Genomic DNA, 26902 nt, shown 5'->3' on the forward strand with positions numbered 1-26902 from the left:
CACACATCGTTGCTTGTGCACGAATTTTTGACCAAAAACAACACACTAATAATGCCGCAGCCACCGTATTCCCCATATCTGGTCCCCTGTGACTTTTCTTGTTCCCGAAACTGAAGAGGCCCATGGAAAGACGACGCTACGCTACGACTGAGGAGATAAAGACGGCATCGAAGGAGGAGATGACCAAGATCACAAAAAATTATGTTCTGAAGTGCTTCGGGGATTGAAAAAAACGTTGACATAAGTGTATAATATCTGGTGGGGATTACTTTGAAGGAGATAAAATAGATATTCATGTATAAATAAATAATTTTTGAAAAAACACAAAATTCGCGATACCTTTTGAACAGACCTCATACATATATAGAGTGTACTCTCTGTTATGTGAATTAGGGCAAAAAATATCTTCATTGGTTCCAATTATTTTGGGCAATACAAGTTTTAACAATAGGAAATTTTATACGTAATCACAAGTACCCATGAAGTTCATTGCTCTTAATTCTTCATATTATGAAGGATTTTTGTTTGCAACAATTTTTGTCTACTTCACCCCTTCTACCACACCTTTTGTTTGAAGAATTCAATCAAGTATATCGAGATAAATATTTCTATTAACTTTTGAGCACTGTCTCAATGGCGTAATTTTAAAAGAACCCTCCGTATCTATCCCCTACTCCTGTGGGCAGTTCACCAGCTTAGAAAAGTACCCTTAATATCCGAACATATTACTTTGAAATTGGTCAATATTCGTAATGTCTCTTGATCAGTGTTTCAACTAACAAGACATATGGGGAAGAATTACGTAATTTTGCTTTCTCTGGTTTGTTTTACTATAAAAAAATAATAATACGGTAAAAAATAGTTACTTTCTAAGGAAAAATCATAAGAAGTATACTTCATATAATGATATCAAAATACGTTTGTAAGTGATATAATACTCTATTATGAACAAGAACAAAAAACTGTCGATAAATAAGGTGTTTGGTAAGATATAAAAGTTCGATGGAAGTATAAAAGACATGTAAATAAATTTAAACTTCTCAACAGCTTTTCTATACTAAAGACCCTACTGTTTTAATATCCAAAGATGGTCTTTTCGTGAAGGAAAAGTTGTAAGCCAAAGCTTTAGAAATTCAATCGATAAAACTTTGAAAACGCGTCCGAACGTTCCGTCTCCACACGCACACCGACTGCTTTAAGCTAATGTTTCCAGAAGATCCTCAGAATATCCGTAATAAATAGGCATTGAAGAAGTTTCTTCACGACCTCGAAACTTTCTATCACTGCCATTTATCGTTCGCCAATATCTCCTTTCAAAAACCCTCTTCTTTGGTACGACTAGCGCCGTATGCCACGAATTTCATGCAAATGTGACTTCTCATAAATTTGACGTGCGTAACTTTTATCGACACAGGTCCCACATTTTGTGTCCTTAATCACATCGGACATATTTCATCGTATCTGTATGCAGATTTGACCCACTGAAATAATATAAAAGATATGTATGGGGTGCTATTATTTTTCCTATATGTTTATCGCAGTTGATTTATTATATACGGTATAATAAAGCAACAAACGTTGGCCATGTGCTCTACCCCAATTTATCAACGTACATCTACAAAGTACTCACTTGATTTTTAGTATTATAAATTAACTAAAATTTTCAAAATACTACACTTTGCGATTAGAAGAAGTGGCTGATTCGAACATGATTCCTAAAGGTTGTATGTTTGAAGCGAGGCGCTGTACGGGTGCGAAACATGGACGGTGGGCGCGACGGAAAAGAAAAGGTTAAAAGCGTTCGAAATGTGGTGTTACCGGCGATTGATGAAAATACCGTAGATAGAAAAGGTTAGAAATGAAGAGGAGAACAGAGGACTCTACGGAAGTCCATAAAAAATAGGCGAGATAGGTTGGTAGGACACCTTCTCAGGCATGAAGGTCTGGTCAGAGACATATTGGAAGAAGAAACAGGAGTTACGAGGGGCGGAGGTAGATCTAGATTAGATTATTGTTCGCAAATAGTTAAGGATATGGAGTGTTCTAGTTTTACGGAAATGTGAAGATTAGCTCAGAATAGGAAGGACTGAAGGTGCGTGTCCAACCAGTCTTAGGACTGACGACCTTATGATGATGACACTGCGAATCGTCATTGCCGAACATTAAACTAGAAGTTCAGTAGTGTATATTACTTCTTCAAAATTCAATAACTTGCAAAGAAGCAATTCATGAACTACTATTGTGTTTACATTATAAATATCTAAAATAGTAATTCAGCGAGTCTTTATTATTGTTGCTACTATACTAATTATCAAGCACTACGAAATACAGTACGAAAATATCTATAGATGAACGGAGTAACTTCGGCATTGTCGATAAATAATTAATCAAACCTACAGGTATTTCAAAATCTTATGGAGTTTATTAAATTTATATTGTACATTTCATGTGCATCGGTATACAACCGTAAATTGTAAACATTGACGAGCGAAGTTTTACCATTGCGCAACCGAAGATCGTGGCCCTTGCGATTTTGGTCTACATCTACCTACAGTGTGCTGATGAGAACTAACAAATTCGAAATACACGCAAAGCAAAAAATATACCTCCTTAATGTGTTGCCTTTGTCATGTAAAAACGTATGACAAATTCTTTGTACTTCATTATAATTCAACAAAAAATATTTACTTGGAAACCTCCAAATTTGGACCCTTGTCGGACACATTTTATGGAGGAGGACCTTGGTAAATCTTGTTCGCACACCGTGACACGAAATATTTTATACAAATATTGATCTGGAATTGGCATTCAATTCGCGTCACTACTCTTTATGTAGCATGCATCTTACCACCAAAAGCGATAACCGTCATCTCTTAAGTTAAAAAAAGGATCGATAGCAGACAAGAATTATAAGTAATTAAATTTAAGTAATAATAAATTAGTGTTATTAGGTATTATTGGGAAAAAATTTCAGTGCCAAAAGTACTATTCCCTAGAAAACCTGATTTCCGACGATCATAACCACAAAAAAGTAAATTATGTTATTCCTATAATACGATTAAGGAGATAAAGACAACATCGAAGGAGGAGCTGAACAAGATCACAAAAAAATATTCTTTTTAAGGAAAAAAACGTTGGCACGTGTATAATATCTGACAGGGATAACTTTAAAGGAGATAAAATAGATATTCATGAATAAATAAATAATTTTTGAAAAAACACAAAATTCGCGATACCTTTTGAACAGACCTCATACATATATAGAGTGTTCTGTTATGTGAATTAGGGCAAAAAATATCTTCATTGGTTCCAATTATTTTGGGCAATACAAGTTTTAACAATAGGAAATTTTATACGTAATCACAAGTACCCATGAAGTTCATTGCTCTTAATTCTTCATATTATGAAGGATTTTTGTTTGCAACAATTTTTGTCTACTTCACCCCTTCTACCACACCTTTTGTTTGAAGAATTCAATCAAGTATATCGAGATAAATATTTCTATTAACTTTTGAGCACTGTCTCAATGGCGTAATTTTAAAAGAACCCTCCGTATCTATCCCCTACTCCTGTGGGCAGTTCACCAGCTTAGAAAAGTACCCTTAATATCCGAACATATTACTTTGAAATTGGTCAATATTCGTAATGTCTCTTGATCAGTGTTTCAACTAACAAGACATATGGGGAAGAATTACGTAATTTTGCTTTCTCTGGTTTGTTTTACTATAAAAAAATAATAATACGGTAAAAAATAGTTACTTTCTAAGGAAAAATCATAAGAAGTATACTTCATATAATGATATCAAAATACGTTTGTAAGTGATATAATACTCTATTATGAACAAGAACAAAAAACTGTCGATAAATAAGGTGTTTGGTAAGATATAAAAGTTCGATGGAAGTATAAAAGACATGTAAATAAATTTAAACTTCTCAACAGCTTTTCTATACTAAAGACCCTACTGTTTTAATATCCAAAGATGGTCTTTTCGTGAAGGAAAAGTTGTAAGCCAAAGCTTTAGAAATTCAATCGATAAAACTTTGAAAACGCGTCCGAACGTTCCGTCTCCACACGCACANAAAGTGACCTCGACAATACGAATACATATTTCTATAAACCTAAACTCATCGTTGATTTCCAACAATAAAAGATTGCACTTAATGAATGAAAGGTCGATAATGATCATGACGATCTAAACGACCTGCAAATAATACAAAAATAATACATGATATGCTACTGTAAAGTGGTCGCATATGTGAAGTTAGTTTAGACGTATGTCGATCTTTTGCATCCCATTCACACCAGAACTAATAAGCGTTTCCTCTTAGGTTATCTTAAAAACTCACATGACGAACTTCTGAATGAAAACCATTAATAGTTCTAACATTCTAACTTCAACCTGTTTTTGATTAATAGATAGTTAGTACACAGATTCTCATTGAACTTTAGACCCTAATTAAGTCAAGTTTCCATAATTCTATGGAATCAAATTAAGTGAACAACGACCTATTAAAGAGCATTACAATAGGAGCTTTCAAAACTGGCCAGCAATTATCACCGATCTCATTGAAAACAAGCTTCAAGAACTCAAGACTAACCATCAGCGGACTGTGCATATTCGAGAAAATTGGAAAATTATAATGATGGAAATCGCAAGAACTAAAATTACCAGCAAATAAACCGACATCGATACCTCAATAATTCTTATACATTCGTGTAACTAACTGTAGGTATAAAAAACAATGATAAATTATAGGGATTCTCCTTAGCTACAATAATGAATAAGAGAGGTGAACATCAGACAAAACTGCAGTATTTGATGCCGTTTTTCTTCCCCGAAAACGGGCTGTAATCTCTGCTGTCGTGAACCATTTCGTTTTATAGCGACATCGCTTACAAGAATGTTTCATTAAATGGGATCGCAAAAAACTTTCGCATTCTTGTTTTGTCAATTCGTAGGCGTTTTATGGTGAAAATCCTCCCTTAAAAACATTTCCATCAAGTTTTTACGAACGAAGCCCGTTGCTTATTCTCGCGGCAGGCGTCGTCAGAGCACGGTTGTTCTTTTTTTATTCCGTTTTTGTTCATTTTCGGTCGTAAATATCGTCGTCCGTCGGCTCGCTTAAATCTCAGTAGCAACATAGCAACATCGATTATGTGCCTCAGCTTTCGTTCGTTCTTTCCGATGTCGTTCCGGAAAAGCTACCACGGAAAGCATCACCAGCGTCTCTCTAGCTCTTGGCGACGCGACGAGAGGTCGGTAGCGAGGCAACAAGCAGTCTGACGAAAGCCGATTTTTCTTGTAATTTAAAAATTCCGGGAATTCTCAACTGGCGCCCCTTTGCATATATACACGACGAGAGATATGCCCAATAACCCGAGATCTGACATCTCTAAAAGGGCCTATTGTTGAATTTGCGCGAAGTCTGAGAGGGCACTCGAATTCAGAGGACTCACATTATTTGATTCTTGACAAAGAGATAAAACCGCACCACCAAATTCATGGTATGAGTGAGATTCTCTAGCTACTGAAATTCTAACTCTTAAACTATGTACCATTCTAATCGATTTGAGTCAAGCGGACTCATCAAGCTCTTCTAACAAACAAAAAAAAAACTGTGCGTGTCAACACCGACGCGTGACTGGAGTTTACGATTATCTTAAAATTTATATAATAGGCAAAGGAAGTAAATGAATTCATATATTCATTCATATTAATTTGATAAAATATATTACCGAGCCGACGGGACTTGAACCTTGACGAAACTCTTGTACAAACTAGAGTGGGTGGATTGGCTTGCGAGTTTCGATGATTTAGGGAGCCGGACCATAGGTTCAACCACAATGGAGGGGTTCTTAAAGAGAAACCAGGCTAAGACAAGTCCTTGAAAGAGGGCAGCAGCTCTTTCAGTACTCAGGGTGGCAGAGATCACGAGGATCGGTATGGCATTCTGATGCACAATACTGCGATGTGGAAGGCAACGAGAAACCACCACATTATGATTCCGAGTAAAATGTACTACACAAATTAAATGATGGCGTCCTCTGGGGTAAAGCACTCCGGACGTAAACTAGTCCCCCATTCGGATATCCGGGCGGTGACTATCTCGGGGGATGTCATCAATAAGTACAATAGGGATAGGTGCAATACTTTACGAGTCAGAGCGTGGAATGTTAGGACAATGAGGTAAGTAGGAAAATTACACAATTTAAAAGTAGAGATGGATAGATTAGAATTAGTTATAGTAGGTAGTAGTGAAGTCCGTTGGCCCGAAGCTGGAGACTTCAGGAGTGGGGACTAGAGTAATACATACAGGATCGGTAGAAGGTAATTCGGGGGTAGGGATTGTAATGCGTAGGGAAGTAGGGAAAAGTGTAGAAAGTTATTTACAAGAAAACGATAGGATAGTTATGGTTAAATTAAACTCAAACCCCGTAAGGACGGTATTAATACAGGTCTATATGCCTACATCATCTTACACTGATGAAGACGTAGAAGCACTTTATGCAGATATAGAAGACGTGTTAAGTTTAGTGAAAGGACAGGAAAACCTAATATTTTCAGGAGTTTCAACGCAGCAATAGGTGAAGGTAAAGTGGGTGCAATAGCAGGTTCTTTTGGATTAGGCAATAGAAATAAAAGGAGAGACAGGCTGATAGAATTTTGCGATAAACATAACTTAACTCGCCAATACTTTATTCANACATAAATTATATCACCTACCTAATAACCACATCCACGTGTTCATCGGATTTTTTTTTTTCATCATCACTTGAATATATTTCTTCCATATCTTACAATATTTTATTAACTTTATTCACTTCACTTTATGTGTAAGTAAAAATAACAATAGATATAAATAGCAAAAATAAAACTTTAAATCATTCACACTGCACAAATTGACGTTCGATATTTTACATGTATACTGAATGTCACAGTGAGAAAGAAAGAGAGCGAGTGTAAATGTGTATTTGGGACTGAGGAGTGGAGAGTTCTTTAAGATGCGCGAGTATGTTGCGCAGAGGAAATGTGACCTTTCACTTTTTGTTAACGTTTGAATTTACTACCCATCTAATTTTCATACCGTGCGCTATATATAAAACGATTTTTAAGCAGTAAACTCCAAAAAGGTATTTAAACATATTATTTAAGATAAATAAACTGCAGCAGCCTAATTACTGATAAGCAAAATTAGTCGTAGTCTTTTCTTGTCTTATAAGTACTGACACTGACCAACACTACAACTAAGACGAAATACACAAAACTAAACGAAACTTACAGCGGATTTATGAATTAAACTATATTTGAAGCAATTTTAGTATTTTTTGTTTTTTGGGACACATTTTTAGTATTTAAAATTTTCAGTTTTCTGTACTAGATTTTAACACTAAATATAAAAAAAAGAAACTTTATCACTGTTTGAAAAAAAGGATCCATAATAATGTCCTAGGAGTTACCCGAAATAAAAATGTTTAGTCTCTCAAGAGTCTCTGAAAGCGAGACTCGAGTCTCCGTCTCTCATCGAGTCTCTCTGGTGTCGCTGAGAGAGACTGTCATAAAAACTGTTTAGCTACTCTGAACGAGAGACTTGAGTAGCTCATAGAGAGATCCTCCATTTCGTATCCAGTCTCTGAACGAGAGACTCGAATCTCTGAACGAAAGAATCGAATCTCTGAATTAACAATTTTGTTGTTCGAGTCTCTCATACATAGACTGTGAGAGATCCATAAAAGATCCATAAAAATACCTAAGCAATAAGTGAGAGACTGTGAGCGACGCTCTCAAAGACGCTTAAAGACTCTGAGAGACTGGAGAGAGACTGAAAATTTTTGTATAGGGAAGCCTAGTTTGTTTTTATGTCTAGATAACACACGGTTGAAATATAAAGACAAACTAATTTTTTTCGATATTTATTACATGTCTCAAGTACCATGTACTATTTTGTTTGCTAAAAGGTCAATTAATGCGTTGAAGGAATGGTTAATTTATGTATTGGAGGAAGGGCAAGTTCTCGAGTTTTCACAACAGCAAGACCAAAACCAAGACTGGTAATATTTAAGCACAACCAATACCAAGACCGAGTAAGCAAGACCAAAACCAATACCAACACTGGAACAGTCTTGCTATTAGTCTTGCTTTGCTGATCACTAACATTAATAATAAAAAAGCTGAAATTATCCGTAACTGCTAAATAGTTCAAAAACCCAAATGTAGAAACATCTACCGTCAAACTTCTCTCCGACAATGCTGTTTCCTGTATCATGGCTGAATTTATTAAACTATAAAACCGAAAGCAATACGACAACGAAGATTTGAGAGTTTATAACAGACGAAGATTGCAGAAATTTTTAACAGCTCATTTACTTTTAAATCCTTCACTCCGTATCAGAGCAAATAAGTGATTCAATTTCACAGGGTACAATGTGGAATAAATTTGTGAAATTGAAACCAAACGCGGCCTGTGTTTTATGTCCCGATTCGAAAACAAGCGGGTCCTAATGTCCGAAAAAGAGAACAACTAAAGGGAGTTAGAAAACATTTCCCGACTGAATAGCTGCGGAGTGGTCCTGAAGTGCTTCCGTACAGAGAACCAGGGAAGGACTAATTACCGATTTTTCTTAATTCGCAAAGTTTGAAGCGGACCCCAACGCCGAACGGGCTTCATTCCAACTGTCGTCAGCAACTGTGTCTAACGACCTCATCTGGAAATGCTAATAAGAAAAATTATGGAGAATGATAATTGACAGGATCGGGGAACATTTCGAAACGCGTTCAGATAATCGTCAAACTTTCAACAGCACGTTTTTAATAATAAGAAACACAATTTACTAAATGTTACGCCATAATTCCATTCTGTTAGCAATTGTATTGTATATGTCAGTGATTCTGAAGTTAAAGAAATTACGAAATGGAGAAAAAACAATCGCCACTGCAAATATTATACTGACAAATCTAAATCTGTCCTTTTTTGCCACAAAAAATCCTCTATTTTGGTCTTATATATAGGGGAAAGTAGTCTATTTCGTACTGGCTCCTAAATCGTACCTCTTCAATTTTTCTTATTCGAGAACATCTGCCGCCATCTATTGGTAAGAAACAGAAGTGTTTTTCTGTAAGAAGCTCACAGCATTATAAACGCACTGTAATGTATAAGGATTAAGCTTTTTAGTTGAAGCTGTATTTGAAGTATATTTTTAAAACTTCGGCAACCTATACTAATAATAGACAGTTTGGAAATAATTTCTACTACAAAACATTAATAAAACGTTCGAATAAACTTATCATAATGCGATGTGTATAAGCTCGCCCAAACGTTCAAATCGTACCACTTAAGAATCGTAATTCGTACCGGTACGAGTTTGAAAACTCATTTTTTTTTATTATGGCAAAAAGTTTAAAAGAATGTAATTCCACTTGAATTTTCACAACAAATAATAACCTTAAAAACCTCTTAAGGATCAAAAGATAGAAATATACGAAATAAAATGTTAAAAATTCATCAAGATCGTCAATCTTAAGACTGGTAGGACACACACCCCCACCCTTTGCTATCCTGAGCTAATCTTCGCACTTCCCTAAAACTAGAACAACTCATATCCTTGACTATTTGCAAACAGTAATCTAATCTAGGTCTATCTCTACCCCTCCTAACTTCCGTTTCTGCCTCTAATATGTCTCTGACTAGACCTTCATGCCTGAGAAGGTGTCCTATCAACCTATCTCGCCTATTTCTTATTGACTTCTATAGAGTCTTCTGTTCTCCTATTCTTTCCAACACCTCTTCATTTCTAACCTTCTCTATCCACGGTATCCTCATCATACGCCTGTAACACCACATTTTGAACGCTTCTAACCTTTTCTTTTCCGCCGCTCCCACTGTCCATGTTTCGCACCCGTACAGCGCCGCGCTCCAAACATACACCTCTAACAACCTTTTTCGAATTTCTAAATTAACCGTTTGCGAGCATAGAAGTGACTTCTTTTTATTCTCGTCTGGACTAAACTCGACCCTGCTTTATATCCCTACCACTCCTTCTGTCCTAACTTATCTGACTTCCTAAGATAAATCAAGAAAATTAAAGAATATTTATTATTTTTTGAGAATACAATTAATCTAAATTACAAATAATTATTCTTTATTCAAAAATTATATGACCACGAAGAAAATTATTCTTAGCCTGAGAATATTCTTTTGTCAGCATTTCTGTGCATTATTTGATAACATGTACCTATAGAAGATGGATTTGATTGGAAATCTTGAGAAATACATTCAAATTTTATTTAAGTCGAAAAGCTGTATATTTCCGATTTGAATTTCATCTTTTGAAAAGAACAACGATATCGTAAGCTCCTTGGATGTCGAATGCATGAGGTCCTCATAAAGGGAACGAGAGAAAATAAGCGAGCCTGTCGAGTCCTTTCCGTTCCATTGTTATCGTAGTAGGTAGCGTTGCCGAGAACGTCTGTGGATACGGACGTTGTTATCTCGAAAACTGTCAGATCAAAGCAAGTGGACGTCTTTCCGCTCGTTTGTTCGTTCGTTTGCTATTAGAAAAATAAAAATCGAACGGAGCAAAGGAAGCCACAAAACACGAAACGCGCCATATCCAGAACGTTCCAGCACTAATTACCCCTAATTGGTGACAGCTTATGCCCGCGACGGTTATTTTGGTGTAGGATATTTTGGGAAACTCGGTGAAGCTACTATATCATCCGCCCGTCCACATTTCCTTTAATAGATGTCTTTGTTCTGTCCTATCGACTATAAAGTACACCATCTAATTTTTTATTCGCTATTTATTTTTCATTCAAGACAAAACTTAATGCTCACAACACACATACATAAATTAAACTTAAAGAAAAAAGGAATATTACCTAACCTAACTGTTAATTTTTAAAACTCCCTATACCATAACTGATACAAATTTTATTTCATTCTTTTTATTTTGGTTTTGTTCAGTATATATATTCAGATCTGCAAGAAATATTATATTACGTAAAAATAATAAACTGCCAATATGCTAATGAACTAATGTTCTAGCGTGGATATATTTGTACTGAAAATCGGTGCAGCTATCCCCTCTGATGATACGATAGTCACAAATTAATTAAATGATGGAACTACACCTTAGGCCTACTTTCGATATCCAGGATGTTGTCATTCAATCGGAATTATTAAAAATTTACTCATTTTGATGTACTCCTCGACCTCATTTTAGGAATGGAAATGGTTGAATGGTAGCTGGTGTGAAAAGAATATGAACGAAATGAAGACAGAACAGACTAAAAAAATATATGTGGAATATTATTGCCTTAGGATAGTCTAAGCGATCTTACAAAACCCCACAAAAACTCGGACCAGGGCAGATGAAACCGGGATCGAACCGATGTCATCTCGAATGCTAAGCAATGGTCTAAACCTCTAAGCTATAACTGGATTTAAGGAGGTTATTTATGTCGGAAACATTTTATCTACAAACACGATTTCGATTGGAATATTTTTAGATGTACATACTCAATCGAAATAGTTTTCAAATCATACTGTAATCAATCAAAATTTTAAATTCAAAATCAATAGAGTATCTGTCAGATACGAGGCAATTGTCTAGTCCATACACCAGACATTATTTACCACTGGAATTAGTGACTATTTGCTAAGACAAACTATAGATCGAAAGACTTATACGTATATGCTACCCGAAATGTATGAAATCCGTCATTGTATACAATTCCCAGGAAATGTATATAATTCCTAAAATCGCCCGGAAATGTGTGAAATAAATTACATTAGACAAATTTCCTAGGAAATCTATACATTTCATAAATAGCAATCCGAAATGTATTATAGGCAATGCTGAATAGGCAATAATACGGCAGGCTGTTTGGAGATGTACCTATATCCATTGGTAACGTCATTCTTTTGGTTAGGGACATTTATGACAGACTGGAGTTCCTTTAATACCCCTGCCAGCCGGAGGCGGACTGATATATTAAATGTTAGAATAATGTGACGAGGTTATCACTGTTGGGCAGGGACATTAAAGAAACTCCAGTCTGTCATAAATCTACCTAATAACCATACAATAAGGTCACTAATGCGTACACATATCCAAACCTAACCTAACCAAACAATAACGTCACCAATGCATAGTAGACCACAGTAAAACCTCGTAAACACAGATAACTCTGATTCTCAGTTTATTAACGTGTTTTATTCATTTTATTCACAGAAAGCATTAGTTTTATACATTTCCTAGTACAATATCGGAATTTCATACAATTCCTAGGAAATGTGTGCATTAAAAAATCTTTGAAACAATATTTTATAGATTTCCTAATTAGCTTCGGAATTATGTATATACATTTCCTAAGAATTGTTCCTAGATTTCATACATTTCCGGTAAGATATAACAAAAACCCGTTGAGTTGTTACTTTTTAAATAATTACAATGTATTTTCTTCCGAGAATCGTTTCTTTGCAAGTTATTGACTTTTGAAGAGGTAGATACTGTAAACTCCCGAGCGATTTCTCTGCTTCTAGTTTAATGTTCGGCAATTTCCACGTTTTGCAGTAAAATCTCCGGCATCCGCGACTAAACTCCCATTCAATAAAACCCAAAACTATACATGCTTTCAAGACCCCACGCCATTTCGTTATTAAATTTTGAAACTTTCGAAAGTTGTTGTCCCACCAGGTGAACATGCCGTTGAGTTCTAAGCTTCCATTATTCGAACGGACGGACAATTTGCTTAATGACGACGGCGAGGGGCCACCGTCGCACTAGAACGCCCGACGCCAGCCACCGTTGAGCGCCGCGGCGCGCCGGTAGTTTGGAAACATTGTAGGTCGCATTTCAGCGTGACAGGCGAAGCTGCGGAAAATCGATGCGATGTGCCATTTGCATGACTCGTAAAATTCGTCAGTGCAAATAAACGGCCGCCAATAATTCAGCAAGGATTGGGTTCTTTGCACAACGATCCGATTGGTGGACAATGTCGGATGCGATCGTCTACACGCATATATAAATGTGGCAATCGCTGTTGCTAACAGGGTACAATTTACTTCAACATTTTATTGAAACGGAGTATCATGTGTTACACACACAGGACTAAAAGAACAACGAACAAATTGAGATACGCAGGACACAGTCGCTATTTGATGCGAAAAATGTTAAATTTTACTAAAGACCTAAATATCTTACATAAGCATACGTAATCCTAAAATGTAGCATCGTGCTACAGATGGCGTTTACTGCGCCATTTGTAGTATTTTCCAAAACGCACTGTTAAGGCAGCAGGTAAAAGTTGGTCTGTGTTCTGTCGGAGCTGCCTGCGACGCGCTGATGAGATCCAAAAATCGAAATCGCGATCTGCGTCTGGCAATTTCGGCAGAATACAGACCACTTCGAATTAATTTATCTTACATAATATTTATGTTTTAGCCTTCTAGTGTAAATGGTCGTTCCATTAAATGTTTGCATATTCAGAAGCGATCCAGAAACTATTCTTGGGGAAGGAGGGATTATGCTTTCCCTAAAGTCTGGAGAAGTGAAGTAAACGTGTGTAGAAGAATCGCTTATATACTTGAGAGCTTTTATTGATCTTTCATTGTGAAATATTTCTGCGGTATAAATACAAATACGGCAAAATTTTTACGGAACATAGCAATTACACATTTCTTTGTTGGCACGTTTTCTTAATTACAATAAAATTTAATAATTATTGTGTTTTAATAAAAACTAGCTTTTCCCCGCAGCTTCGCTCGCAGAAATTAATATTGTTTCTCCATAAAACCTTTTAACTCCCAATTTACCCTTACAACGTTTTAATTTTATGTAATGTCGTCATCTTAGATTTCAAATACAAACGTAGCAACAACATTTAATCTTTAAGGGTTGATTTTTAAAAACTGCCAATATGAGCACACCGAGTAAATCCGAGCACAAATAAAATGTACCCCATGGAAACGTTGCAACCTCTTTTCATTTGATTAGTAATATCAAACAGCATGTATACCAAGTTTCAAGTAAATTCAACCACAAATGAAGTATGTTCCAAACAAAAAGTGCAACACCTTTTTACCCACTCCCACCCCCATTTGGAGGTTGAATTTTTTAAAATGCCGAGGTAGGTCTTTCAAAAATTAAATGAGACCCATTATGACCAAGTTTCAAGTAAATCTGACTACAAATAATATATGTTCCATTTAACAACTGCATTGCAACTCCTCTTCACCACTCCTCCCCCCAACAGAGATTGAATTTTTGTTATACCATTTTTAACAAATAAACGGCTAGACTGATGTTTTGACTGATAAATTTTTCGTTATCCTGTCAGTTGCGTTTTGTTATTCTATGTCATTTGCGTTTTCTAATACCACGTTTTATGTCAAATTCCACGTTCCCCGTTCTAAGGTACCTCCTCACCAATTTTCAGCCAAATCGGTTCAGCCGTTCTTGCGTTATAAACAATGTAACTAACACGACTTTCTTTTATATACATATATAATAGATAAGCAGACTTACCCCAAATGTACACAACAATTTTATAAAGCGCGGACACGTGTTTCATATATTTTATTTATTAAGCATATGATATCACATCGTGTTCTAACACACCGTTCTGCCTATACCTACAATAGTTTTGACAATGAATTTAATGGAATTAAAAAAGTCACGCCTTGCCACGCATAAGAATTTGACTGATTCTGAATCATTTTATTTGCTTTATGTCCTCTAAAACATAAACAATACAGAGCTAACTCGTAACTAAACAAATTAGGGAATATGATAAGCTAATAATAGGTAATAATAAGTATATGTGTATATCACACAGTTATATATAAGTAAAAATGCTTATCTGAAATTTACGAAAATTTTTAAAATATTTAGTTTTGTTTTTTATGTACGGAACCTAACTCGATGAATTTTACATGCATTTTTTGTTACACAATCGCTCTTACACCTATTTGTCATTGTTTATATATATAATTTTTTAAACAATTCGAGATAAGTTTCTATTTTGTTTTATAACAGTAGAAGATACATTTCCAAGACTCCAAGAGATTTAAAATTATAGCTAATATGATAAGTAAACAAATATTCTTAAATTTGTTTTAGTTTTATTAATTTTTCATGTAGGTATAATGTTTTAAATTCTTAACAAAGAATTCACAAGATAGGTCAAAAAAGGGTGATGAGTTGGCATTCCCAAGCATCTTCAATTTGTCAAAATCCTAATCTGAGTGGTCTATAATCAGGAGCTCATTGAAGACTAAATTTGAGCCTAATTAAAAAATGTTGGACAGAAGTAGAATCTCATTTTGAAATCACATAGATTGACAGAGATATCTTTCAGACTAGAGAATTTAATTTAAGAAGTAATCAATTTCTGTTCACTTGGATTATCTTTATTCTGAAATTGTAATACCTTACGGAAAAGAGAAACTCTATCCATGAAGTCTGATAATTCCCTTAGATGCTCCCTTTGACACCCTAAACGTGCAGGTTAAGATATCTTGGGGATTCCGACATGCACTTAATGAATCAGTGAGTAATTCTTGTTCTATACGTCTTGTAGGGATCAAGCGCTGAAGAAATATAATACCTTTTCACATTTTACTAGTTATCAGCGGGTTTTGTGAGCTGCAAAACACAACATATTTCTACATAGAACACTACACTAATATTACTATCTTCCGCATTTATTGGTTTACAGCTAGCTTTCTTTGACCACCAAATCTGTACAAATTATACCACTAACTGTATGTGAATTCACAGCTATATACTACATTCAATATCAATACAGGGTGTAATGAAAATTAAGTAAATGTTTGTATGTCCGAAAGTTTATTGTTTTCGAGAAAAACGTAACTGAAAGTACAGGTAAATATTCGATTCCGGCCCTGGTAGAGAAATACGACCGGCAACGCTGTATAGTTGTATAGTTCAATAATGCAATTAGTATCGGTCAGTACGATTCCAAAGAAGCAGGGAAAATTGGCTCCTCTCATGAGACAATGTGGCAAGTTTTAAAGGAACAGTTACTGCATCCTTATCATTTGCAGCGAGTGCAATGCCTTGCTTGAAATTGATTTTCAGCCGTGACGCCACGAGCTGTTTTGTGTAGGAGGTTTCAAATGACAAATGCTATAGCCTAATATTTTCCGTATTAGAGCGTTGTTTACAAATAAAATTGCTTTTGATTTTTGATTTTGAATTTTCACAATGATCACTATTGGTGCGACGCAAAATTGCATGTCGTACCTACATCCTATGCGATTTTTTGGACACTTAAATTTTTGGACACTTAACTTTTTTGGTAAGTTTGCTTACAACCACCCGCAAAAAAATGTAACGCGCCTTGACAATAACTCAATTGTGCTGCCATTAATATTGAACCTTCAATTTGGTAAATAATGCAGGTACGTAATAATAAGTAATTGACTTCTACATCTGTAGTAGTTTATCCCTCGAGTGTAGACTGATCAAGATATGTCCGATTCTAGGGAACAGAGGAACATTGGATATGACAAACGGTCTGGTTCATCTCCAAATTGATAGGACAGACGTTGACGGTGCTTTCCTATCACTATTAATCTAATCCAATCGAGTGACAAACCGGTAATAAACTGCTAATCGAACCAGTTATCACCGCCCAAAATCTGTACCTAATCCAGCAGTCTTTATATTCGCACTCACGGACTCACATTTCGGCTAGTTTAAGAGTGATCGTGACACTACCGATCCATTTCTATAATAACCTCTATTACGCCAACCTTAACGCATTGATTAGTTTATTAAAAACACTAATTATATAATAACCATTCTAAAAATCTAAAAGCAACGTCGAAAGGAACATCGTAAAACATCTTAAATAATGAAATAACTATCTAAACAAAATTTATATTGCATTCATATCAATAAATTAAGCTTAAATAATGTCAAAATTCAATTATTTAGGCAAGCGCAAGATGTAATGAGTGCGATGCATTGTATTACTTAGGTCAATCAGGAAGGTGTATCAGAACGAGACACTTACCTTGGGTGTGTTCCGAAATATAACCCAGCATACTGGTCAGTGCTGATGACGTCATGAATCGACGCCATATTGTACTGGTGTGCCACCATATTGTACTGGTGAAACAAGTGTGACGTAACAGTATATCAAACGGGCGTGTGTGCTTCAGAGTTTGTACAATTTTTTATTGTAATAAACGATAATAACTTTTGGAGCAAAATTGTTGTAAACGAGCACAAACACTATTCTCAATATGGCGTCAATTAGACATCAACGCACTGGCCAGTATATTTCGGAACGAATCAACAGTATGGCGTCGATTCACGACGTCATTAGCACTGGCCAGTATACCGGGTTATATTTCGGAACACACCCCTTAAAAACATCTTTACACAACACAAGCATCTTCGAAAATTGCCTAATAACTATCAAACTTCGGAAAATTCAATCAATTATGTAATATAATTAAAATGCTTATTCGAAACATTCAACTTTCAAAAAAATCCAAAGAAATAATATTAACAAAGTCAACAATAAAATACAACTAGAGACCAATAACTTACCCTTACTGCATTCCCCAATCTGCAGATTTAGAATGAATATAAATAATATAAATAGAGGTAAATAGCATTGTAAAATTTAATTTTGTCTTTTGAAAAAAAAGCGAAGCATTCCGTCCCAGGTAAAAAATTAATTAATTTTCATACAACCCAAAACACTTTGGGTTTCTTCATATTAGTATGTCACGTACCTAGGCGTACGTACGCTACTGCTTATGAATCTTTATACCGCCCTTTTGACCAGAAAGTAAAATACTCTTGGGTAAGCAGTTTAGCAATCATGTTCTACGTTAAAAGTACAAAGTAGTAGACACTTTTACACCATTATAAACAAAAACGCCGCATAATTTCGAATTAAACAACTGGTTGATGGTATTTGGAAATTAAACGCTTGCGGATTTTAATTTTACCTTACATCAGGTTAAATTAATATTCAGAGGGGGACAGACCATTGGCCAGAACTTTCAATGCACAAGACCTTCATCTACGTTAAAAAACAGTAAATAGGATTTCTTACGTGGGAGGTTATGCTCCACTTTCTGGTCCATAAAATCGGAAAAATTGTACTTACGAGCCAGAAGTTTGGTAAAAAATTGTATCGGAAAGAAAGTACAGTACCCCTTCCTAGGAGTTTGCCGCCCCGACCATCGGCTAGCTTGATAATTCACACCTGGGAGAGAATGCCGTACTTTGTTCCCTTAGTGCAAAATATTCCCAAAGTGTGTCTTAGTACTCGCATTACTATTTAATATTAAAGTGTTTTACACAGTAAATGTTCCAAGAACAGCATAAATTAAATAATTAATTTTATTTATTTTTATAATACTAACGTCAGTAAATTTTCAAAAAAATCGTTGCTGTTGCTTCTTCCGACCCCATCGTCAACCCTTCTGTTTGTGGTAGTGCAACTGTTGAAATTTTGGTTTTACCGAATAAATTAATTTAGAAAGTACGTAATTCCTCGTGAAAAGCGCGACTGTGTGTCGGAAGGGTGCCCGCCACTCCCGTTTTAAAAGGACATCGTCAGGAAGGGAACAAGCGCAGGAAAATCCCGGCGGTATTTGTTCCCATAACAATATGTTCGGTGTGACGGATATTGCTCTTTGTACATGGAGGACATTTTCCGTAATACGGTTAGCAACTGATGCTTAGTTTTGTGGTTTAGCTGTAGCCCCCTGTAACTGTGCTACGTAGTTCCATTTTCATAAATTTATCGGAATCTAACGAGATGCATACACTGATGGTTATTTCCAATGCAGCCAAGTTCCCTGTCCCATTTGAGGGTGAATATAACTAGGGAATGTTTACACTGTCATTACTGACACTCATTTGAGTTTTGAAAACTTTTCAGCTAATTTGAATTTCGAACTTCGATAAGTACAAACGTTTGTAGTCAATATAAAAACTGTAAATACAGATGGATAGGTTGCTACAGCACAGATTGTGTTAAGTAATTGCTATCGATGCAAAATTCAGGTGTGCAATGTTTCAATTTACCTTGGAGGTGCTCTATCCATGCCTGGCCCCCTACAGCCTTTGATAGCACAGCTATTGTAGAAATAAGAATAGACTTGTATGAAGTCAAAATGTTCCAAGTATAGGCATTTATATCATGATTGCATCTTCTTTAAAATAAAAACAGCATAAATTTAAATACGAGCCCAAACAACATTAGGTATAAACAGTACGAAAAATTAATTTTAGACTAATTTGCACAACACTGTAATTCTTTGCGCCATTTCATTTTAATATTGTAAAGGTAGAAATAATATTGTTAGAATTTTTTCTAAAATACAGATGTAAAAAGCAAATTTGAGTCTCTTTGATTTGTTATTACCATCTTTCACAATTATCTCGCCAAACAATCAATTGATTTATTTTTTAATTATGCTACATTTATATATATAAAAAAAAACTACTAATTAAAATTAGATATTGGTAAATTTCATTTCAACACATCACATCACGATATGAGGGAGTCGTTGGCTTTAAAATATATAGCAAATTGCATTTGTTAGTCAGTAAAGGCACAGAAAAGAAAAACTAGAGCATTTTGGGAGTGCTTTCTGTGAAATTGGAAGAAAGATAAACAAAGACGGTGGGCAGGAGCTTATTTCAGGCAGGAGTAGTGGTATGGAAACGTCTTAGAAATAAATGGGGGATAAACAGGAACCCACATAAAGCCACTGGAACGGAAAGCGAAGGAATTATGTGTAGTTAAAGAAATATTGCTGGAAGGAAAACGAAATTTACGGTGCGTCATCGGATACTTGACTACTAGTTCTAACTCATTTACGACAGATTTCGAAATTGCAAAAAAAAACGCAAACACGACAGAAAAATGTAAAATAAAAGCAAAAACAACTTTTTCTAATATTTTAAGAAATTAAAAACAATTCCCTCACAGCATATTGACTGAAGTTCAATCGAGAACTACTTGTTCTAAATAAAAATTCATTATTTATACAATCGAACTTCTTGTTTAACTCGAATATTTTTTTGTTCCCTTGGTATCCTTTATTTACTCCAAGCTGTCTGACTCGAATTTCTCCATTTGTTTTACTCAAAAACTCGAAATTCTAGTCTAGAGATTTTACATTATAAATTTTCCCTTTAATTATAAAATCCCTTAGGGTGGTCTTCACTTTTAGAAGGCACGTCCCCAGATGGCAGATAGGAGATTGCCTCCTAGATATGGGTGGTAGGAGGGAAATGAAATACCTTCCGCGGATCAGCAGGAAAATGTTCTGCCTTGTAGTTGGGCGTTAGCCCGCCAAAGGTAATAGCAGAAGAAAATTTCGTTCAAAAATAACCCGGCACTCCAGGTTGGTTGTTAAGCTGATGGGCTGGCAATTTATCTCTAGGAAACAGGACGGATCGAATCAGACAAGCACAGCAACAGAAAAGGACGTTGAAACACAAACTTGACCTCATTAGGGTGTATGTACTAAATGAAGATGCAGGAATTCACATCAAAGATAAGATCTATGAAGATTTGACAATGTTACTAGGCTCTATTGGTAATCGCAAGGAAATTATATTTATGGGCGACTTTAATGGCAGACCTGAAAGGGTAGACAGAAGTCGTGTGGTCGTCCATTACGGGGAAGATGCTGTAAATGATATTGGTGACAGATTAATAGGACACTGATACCAATACCACTTGAGTAATATTGTCATTAAGACTGTTATAGACTTCTTCATTATAAAACAAAAGTCAAGACCATGGATGAAGCATGTAAGAGTTAAAAGAGGGACAGAATGCGGTACCGATCACGACTTCTATAAAAAATTATATTTTCCACTCGGGGACTCGACCAATAGGTTTGAGAACAGTAATGGTAATAGTATCTTCCAACAATTTCCGCAGATACCACAATATACCTTCCATGGCTTGCAAGACGAACCATTAAATTTCTCTGTCAACTACGATTGGGTAATAAGCTGCAAGTAGTACAGAAAACATCTGCACATCAAATGTATGACATCAAAAATGTTTCCATAAAGCAGAGAACTAAAATTTAAGAGAAAGGAAGAAATCTGGAAAATGATGAAATTTAGCCCCATGGTAGAGGAGTGGAATAGCATTACTCCTAGCGAAGAAAAAGAATCACAACTACTTTCATTAAAAAAAGCTCATACATATACACATATACAGGGCAGCCAAAAAAGTACGCCATATTCTCGTTGGGTCAAACTATAAGCTTAATCGAAAAAGTTTTCAAGCAAAAATTATTCCCTATTTTAATACAACATTGTCTGCAACATCTAAATTTGATTTCTATGCAGTGTTTGAAAATATAGAAAAGAAAGTTTCGTTTAAATGGCAGCATTGTTCAATATGGGGGCCAATACTGCAAGTTATAACAATATTTAAATATCTTTTATCGTCACTCAATGTTTTGTTTAATATCTATATTTATGTTTTTACGAAAAATGGTACGGTCCTGTGGAATATTTTGCGCAATTTTTTTCGGGTTGATTGTGTTTCTAATGTAAATAAACACTAATTACCAATTTATCTAATAAAAATGAATTCAAGGGAATTTTATCATTGTTTGTCAAGTAAATTTGCCAAGTAATTTTATTCATGAAGGGATAATCATAGCAAAAAGGAACAAACGTCATCAATTAAATAATAGAGATAATTTAATCTGCAAAATAAGCATATTTAACAAACAATTTATGTTTTTTGTAAATACTGCCTTTTACATACATTACCTCAAATTGTAATAATTAGTTAATAATCTTATAATTCATAATATTAATATTTCTGCACCTAATATAAATCTTTATACCTAATCTAAAAATCTGGGTCAATAATAACCATCAGAGAAGTTTGTAATTCAATGCCGTTTTCTTCGAAAACAATTAATCATCCCATCCCTCTTTATAAGTTTTTCGTTATCGTTAGTATACAAATGAGTAAACAATAATTTTTCAAATTATAAACAAATTTTGTTAATTATTACTTACATAATTAGCACGTTGTTTTTTAACATTTACTACAAGGAAACCACACATGCAATTATGTCAGTCTCCAAAACAGTTCTTATAAAAACACTATAATTTAATACACATAAATTATTTTTTAAGTTTTAACACAACCCTGCATTGCAGCTGCCATGCTTCACTTTCAAACCGAATACCACGCTTGCGTCCCTTGCTAAACAGCTGTTTTGAAATGAATTAGGGTGTATTCCTTTACCTTCCAATAAATGTTACGTAACATATACTTGCAACATAAAACTGTTTTATAATAATATATTGTAATTATCAAAATATTTGCTTAAGACATTCAAAGTTAGTTAGTATTATCTAAAAGTCTCCTTCGTGTCTTTATTTTACAGAAATAAGCAGAATGAGTACATCGATGAATACTGTGGAATTCTACTAGAAACTATTCTTGATGTTGGTATTTGGGAATAAATTTAGGTCATAAATATTTTTCTTGCACTTACATAACCTATACTGTAAACGTCAAAAAAGAAAGCGGTTTGAAAATACTATCCCAAACCATTCCAAAATTCAAGTAATGTGAATGTTTATTTCGTTGAATTAAATCATTTGGCACATTTAATTTAAAATGACAGATGCTGAAAGTTTTCCTCAACGCAAATCAGAAGAAAGCGAAGATGATAATACAAACTCTTCAACTTTAAATGATCTTTGTAAAAGCAATTCTGATTACTTCGTAAATGATAATACTGAAAATGGCCAGCGTTTGTATACAAGTTTTCTTACAATTGCTGATAATCTTAACTCGCTAGCTATTACTAGAAAGAAAATTGAATCGGTTGTCCACAATTTCGATTATGATGAAAATACACCTGCAAATGGTTACAGAAGTTTCTTAAAAGTTGTTGACTATGCCATAGCTCACTCATTGCAAGTCATTAAAAAAGTTTCTTTAAAGCGTGACGGCGTCCTATTTCGTAAAGCTGTGATAACGAAGTACAGAGAAACTCTTATTGAGATGTATCTTTATATAATTAAAATTTTTATTTGTATTTTCAGAGATGTTGAAGCATGTGCTCATTTGTTAGCTAGTTTAAATAACTGCCTCATTTTGTTAACAACATTATTAGAGTGGAGTTCTGAAACCGAATTATTTCCCAAAGAGAAACGATCTCCTGAAGAAATTATTTTAAAAACTGAAACCATTAATAGGTATTGCTTTTATGGGAGATGTTTAGGTTTTCAGGTAATATGTTTATGTTTTCCAGCATAAACTATTGCGTTTTAATTTATTTTTATTTCAGTTTTGTGAATCAATTAAGCCTACTTTACAGATGGTTGCATTTGCAATGGCTGTATTCTCAGAGGCCTATTTTAGTAGTGGTATGCCAATTAAGTTTATAAGTATATAATTTTATAAGATACACATTGTAGGATCTTATTTTACAAAGGCAACGAATTCAGTAATATCGACAGCCACTTATTTAACGGACCCAGAACAAAGGGCTAAAACTATTGTAAATGTTTCTCAAACAGCTAACATAGACTTTTGCAAATCTTTTTGGTTTCTCTCTGAGAGTGAACTAATGCATAATTTGCCTTCTGTAATTAGGGCACATGCGTATGTTGCAGTCACAAAAATCCTTCTCATTCCGCCAAAACCTCTCACACTCACTATTAATGGGCAAGATATAGATATTCCTATTCCAGAATCACATATTGGTAATGTTTATTTGCAACCAGTCTAATAAAAAGTACTATGTGCTTCATAAAATAAAAGTAACATACTGCAATTTCACTTTAAAAGTTGGTTGATATTTGGTTTGATTAAGTTAATATTTTTTAGGAAAAAAAACCATACAGGTACGCCTAATATCAAGTAATGTAAGAGAAGGAATGGTTGGAGAAGCAAGTAAAAAAACAAATTTACCACCCTCTAAAGGTGACACACTTATTGAGTCAGGATTTAACTTTCTATTTTTTTGCGAAATGCATTTATATACTTGTAAGGTATAATTTTATAAATTAAAATTTATAGGGCTGCTTTTTCATTGCCACGGTGGCGGTTTTGTTGCCCAGTCATCAAAATCACATGAAATTTATTTACGATTATGGGCCAGAGATTTGAACGTTCCTATCTTGAGCGTTGATTATAGTTTGGCACCACAAGCACCCTATCCTAGAGCCATAGAAGAAATCACCTATGCTTATTGTTGGGCCCTAAAAAATTGTCATCTTCTTGGAAGTACAGGTAATAACTGATGTTCTTTTAACTTTTTAAATTTATAAATTGTAATCCTGTTAAAGAAAATCTTAATGACAATTTTCTTAAGTCACAGGTACATATACAATAAAAATGTCTCTTTCTCTAAGGTGAAACAATTATCGCAGCCGGAGATTCAGCTGGAGCTAATCTTCTACTAGGAACCTGCCTAAAGTGTGCAACTATGAATGTTCCACCTCCTAAAGGCCTGTTTTTGGCGTATGTTCCAACTCTCATCAATTTTGTACCTTCTCCGGCCCGACTTCTCTGTCTAATGGACCCGTTACTTCCCTTTGGTTTTATGATGCGATGCCTAAAAGGTTAGTATTTTGTGAATGCCTAAAAAACTACATTACATTGTTTATTTTATATACTCTTTCTCAGTGTATTTTTTCCTGATGTTTAAATATTCAAAGGTATAATATTTATTTGTATTCAGCTAATTGCTTAAAGGGGTATATTCCATTATTTGTTTTATGTACACCTTCTCAGTGTGTTTTTTCCTTATTTTTAAATGTTGCAAAGGTACAATATTTTAATCTAGATTAAGTTGAATTTCCATTTAAATATTTTCGTAAATATTGAACGGTAGATCGCAAAATTATTAATGCTTCTACTTATAAATTAAGTTTGTGTTACTTTTTTTGCTTCTTTTGTACTTTCTGTTGCAATATATCTTTTATCTCAGTTGACTTCAACAACCCAAACTAAGCAATTATGAATAATTTTCTGAAAACATTAGTGATCCTTTTTTATAATTGTGTTCTACAGCTTATGCAGGTACAGAAAAAAGCAGTTCCAGTAACGATTCTGACATGAGTAGTTTTGAGGAGATAACTCATTCGGACCTGGCGGACCTTCAAGCTCACAAATCACCAACTTCAGAAATTTCTGATACCTTGTCAAATGAGTCCTTCGAATCTCAGTCTTTGGAGGGTGGAAATGAATTTCAAAATGTTGAAGGATTAGAAGACAATAATATCGACGAAAATGTATTATATGGTAAATTATTTTGATTCTATAATTATTTCATAAAAAACTAAATTATTATTTTAATCCAATTCAAAAATCAAACGTCTAGTTAATTTGAAAACTACCCGTCTTTTCTTCTATAATAGAAGCGGAATCAAACGGTTCGAGAAGTAAAATTAACCAGTACCAAGATTCAATTTCGAATAGTTATTCGTTTATTCAACGTTCTCTCACAGGATTTGTGAGCAATTTAAAAGAACACGTGGGCAGTTGGATTCCTGGTACGGTTCAAAATATTCCTGAAGATGTTATACATGCGGACAAAGAGAAAAGTATCGTCGATGAATTAAAATTCGAAGTACCTGAAGATCCTTTTTTAAGTCCCTATCTGGCATCTGATGAAATGCTTATTACATTGCCACCCCTCAAACTACTGGTATGTAATCATTTGGATTAATATGTACCGCTTTTTGATTACTCTATAGTTATGACTTTTGTTGAAATTTGTTAATTTTGTTTATAAAAGAAATTAGTACTGTCAGCATAAGGCAAAGTAGTATTACGTAAATGAAAGTCTATATCAATCATTTCTTATGCTAGTGTTCGATGTGTTGCATACCTATTTACAAACAATTTCTTTAAATTTTAATCATTGATTACTATACATCTATTAAAAAAACATAATGGCCGAAATCAGTGACAATGCAACAACAATTGAAAAAGAATGATGGCCGACAACAGCAACAATTAAAAAGAATGATGGCCGACAACAGCAACAATTAAAAAAGAATGATGGCCGACAACAGCAACAATTAAAAAAAAATGATGGCCGACACTACGTCATAGTATTGTTTACAAAAGTGAATTTCGACCACTCCAAGCAATGGTGCTAACTTTTTCAAGCTCAAAGTGATTGATAGGGGAAGAACTAGTAGAATTAATATATGCTTTGGGTAATTTGACGATAAGTGTAGACGAGGACAATACAAAGGTGAGAAACACTATTTTATTTATTTTTAGCGTTTATTTGCGACTTAGGGTTCAAGACAACCTATAATTGTCGAAATTACCTACACAGCACGACATAGCGTTAATTATCTATTTCCGATACTACATTTTTGTATTTAAATTTTCTTCATGAATTATTGTTAAACGGTTAAGAAAATTCTGGAAATGGCTCAAATAGTTATCATCATTTTTATCAAATGATAACTTAGCATGCATTTTAATTTATAGCAATTTCAGTTAACTTTATGAAAAGATTAATAATGAATAAGTTTTTCCACCTTTTTAAAATAATTGTTTATTATTATTCGTCAAAAGAAGCTGTATCCTATATTCACATTATGTACATTTAAGCTATATAATTATCCAATAGACAGAGCATTAACCCTTCTCGTTTCTACAAATGCTTCAAAAATCAATATCAGGCAAGAAAACTTAAATTAGAAAAATTTCACGTAAGTGATTACCGTTAATTTCTACCCAACTTAAATCATTAATTATTTATACCTTTTTATTCATAAAAAAATATATAAGAAAAAGAAATTAATGCAGTTTTATAATGTATACCATTATATATATATATTGAATATCTAAAGGTTTTTTTATATCTTGGTAGAAAAGTA

General features: G+C 34.4%; 2 protein-coding genes across 4 annotated transcripts in view; one reads left to right on the plus strand and one right to left on the minus strand.

Moving 5' to 3' along the window:
- Positions 1-22275, minus strand: part of LOC108745145 — a 202816-nt gene extending 180541 nt beyond the window's left edge. For both annotated transcript variants that reach the window (XM_018481246.1, XM_018481247.1), the window contains exon 1: positions 22058-22275. The gene's annotated coding sequence lies outside the window, so the exon portion shown is untranslated. The remainder of the gene's footprint in view (positions 1-22057) is intronic.
- Positions 22276-22554: 279 nt separating this feature from the next.
- LOC108745144 (hormone-sensitive lipase) lies at positions 22555-26026 on the plus strand. Of its 2 annotated transcripts, none has more exons than XM_018481245.1 (9): positions 22555-23035; positions 23099-23285; positions 23344-23419; positions 23474-23761; positions 23886-23981; positions 24078-24290; positions 24413-24622; positions 25074-25304; positions 25421-26026. In XM_018481245.1, exons 1-9 carry the CDS (start codon positions 22668-22670, stop codon positions 25729-25731), a joined length of 1980 nt encoding a protein of 659 aa, XP_018336747.1. In that variant the 5' UTR covers positions 22555-22667; the 3' UTR covers positions 25732-26026. The 2 variants fall into 2 exon arrangements, with proteins under 2 accessions (XP_018336747.1, XP_018336746.1); XM_018481244.1 differs by having other exon boundaries at positions 22556-23035; positions 23344-23422; positions 25421-26025.
- Positions 26027-26902: the final 876 nt, after the last annotated feature.

This window comes from Agrilus planipennis, unplaced genomic scaffold, assembly GCF_000699045.2.
Source record: "Agrilus planipennis isolate EAB-ADULT unplaced genomic scaffold, Apla_2.0 scaffold37, whole genome shotgun sequence".
Classification (NCBI taxonomy): Eukaryota; Metazoa; Arthropoda; class Insecta; order Coleoptera; family Buprestidae; genus Agrilus; species Agrilus planipennis.

Coding starts and splice junctions, on each gene's coding strand:
- LOC108745144 (XM_018481244.1), top strand. CDS start 22,668: ATGACAGATGCTGAAAGTTTTCCTCAACGCAAATCAGAAGAAAGCGAA. Junction 23,036..23,098: donor CGTAAAGCTGTGATAACGAA/GTACAGAGAAAC, acceptor TTGTATTTTCAG/AGATGTTGAAGCATGTGCTC. Junction 23,423..23,473: donor AGAGGCCTATTTTAGTAGTG/GTATGCCAATTA, acceptor TACACATTGTAG/GATCTTATTTTACAAAGGCA.